This window comes from Myotis brandtii, unplaced genomic scaffold (assembly GCF_000412655.1).
Source record: "Myotis brandtii unplaced genomic scaffold, ASM41265v1 scaffold120, whole genome shotgun sequence".
In the NCBI taxonomy this organism is placed as follows: Eukaryota; Metazoa; Chordata; class Mammalia; order Chiroptera; family Vespertilionidae; genus Myotis; species Myotis brandtii.
This window is the reverse complement of record NW_005354174.1, coordinates 410200-411998: the sequence shown is the minus strand read 5'-3', so window position 1 is coordinate 411998 and position 1799 is coordinate 410200. Positions and strand designations below refer to the sequence as shown.

Here is a 1799-nt window from a genome sequence, read left to right as displayed (position 1 = left end):
GGGGATCAGGCCTAAGCTTGCAGTCAGACATCCTTCTGGCAGCCAGGGAGCCCTCGGGGGATGTCCGACTAAAGGCTTAGGCCCCCAAGGGAGCTGTGATGAGGAAGCTGGGGTGACAGAGGAGCCACGCTGTCCTGCCCCGCCGCCCTGGGTCGGGTTGTACACGGGATGCCCGGGCGGGCCGGCCGATCGCTGCTGCCCCACCCGGCGCCCCGGGTTGGTTTGCACACAGGACGCCTGTCGCTCCGGGTCGCAGATAGCAGGCCCAGATGGCGGCAGGGCAGGTGGGATGGCACTGACCCGCCCTGCCTGCAGTATGCAAATTAGCCACCGTCTTTGTTGGTGGTTAATTTGCATATCATGCTGATTAGCCAATGGGAGGCATAGCGAAGGTACGGTCAATTACCATGTTTGTCTATTATTAGATAGGATGTTAATTCAAACAAAAACAACTTGTACTATACCTGTCTGAAGAGGTTAGGGAAGTCATCTGCATTATTGACTTTTCTGATCCCCTTTCCTCCTCCTCCTTCTGAGGCCTTGATCATTACTGGATACCCAACTTCCTCTGCTGCCTTTCAGAAGAGAAAAATGGAATAAGAATGATATTAGTAGGGAAAAAGAAATTGGCATATTCTCCCTTTAAGAATGCTATTATTTAATAGCCTATGTGTAGTAAAATAGAAAGATCTTGAAGATATACTATTAAGTAAAAGAAGTAATAGGACAATATTTGTAATTCTCTTGGTTGAACCAAGAGAAATTGCCTTTATGTTTAAGTATGATTGCATATGCATTCATATACCCACATATTTTTTAATCCTCACCTGAGGATTTTATTAAATTTTAGAGAAAGAGGAAGGGAGAGAGAGAAACATCGATGTGAGAAACTTTCAGTCAGCTAAGGCAAAAAGTAAAGTGGGGGAAAAGTTACCCAAAGGTTTAAAATAAACAAGTCATTCCTTTATCAAGACATTCCAATCTTTTAGGTTGAGTACAGCAATATCTAAACAGTGTGTCACCAGAAAAAAACACCATTTCAAATTTTAATTTGTGTCCCTAGATTAAGCATGAAAATCTTTCAATCATAGTCTCATCTTTTCTAAAATCCACTTAACTTTATTCACTTCTATTCTTATAAACAGTTAGTTTGATGAACTCAATCACTGAGTTACAAGGTTATAAGTGATCAAAGAGACAACCACAAATACAGAAAAGAGATAAAAGGTAGGATAGCCCACATAATGTCAGTACGTAAGAAGGTACCTTTTAAAATATATGCTCTAGGCACAGGTCATACATTTTAAATATGTTAGAAGAATCTTAATGCCATGAGGAAAACACTTATATACAATATTAAGAAAAAAACAAGCACTATTAAAATATATACAGCAAGATTTAATTTTATAATTATCAATCATTATGAAAATTTATTAATGAATATTATCATTATGAATCTATGAATAAAAAATGGCTTGAAGAAAATAGCAGTGGTTTTACCATCTTTTATCTGGCTTTTCATATTTTCTACCAGATCATTTTGTATTTATAATTATCACCCAAAAAAAAAAGAATTTTAATTGATAAGCACACTAGCCAAGCTTCCACTCCTTTTGCAAATTACAGCAAACAGAATATAGCATTTGCAATTCAATTATAAATATTAATTCTTATTAAGGACATTACAGGATGCTTAATTTAAAATGTAAACAATAGCCGAACCGGTTTGGCTCAGTGGATAGAGCGTCGGCCTGTGGACTCAAGGGTCCCAGGTTCGATTCTGGTCAAGGGCATGTACC

General features: G+C 38.9%; 1 protein-coding gene across 1 annotated transcript in view; it reads right to left on the bottom strand.

Annotated features, from left to right (window-relative positions):
- Positions 1-1799, bottom strand: part of ACACA (acetyl-CoA carboxylase alpha) — a 208006-nt gene that overhangs the window by 164094 nt on the left and 42113 nt on the right. Inside the window, exon 10 of the mRNA XM_005858538.2 lies at positions 465-575. Within this exon, the coding sequence (XP_005858600.2) occupies positions 465-575 (111 nt within the window). The remainder of the gene's footprint in view (positions 1-464; positions 576-1799) is intronic.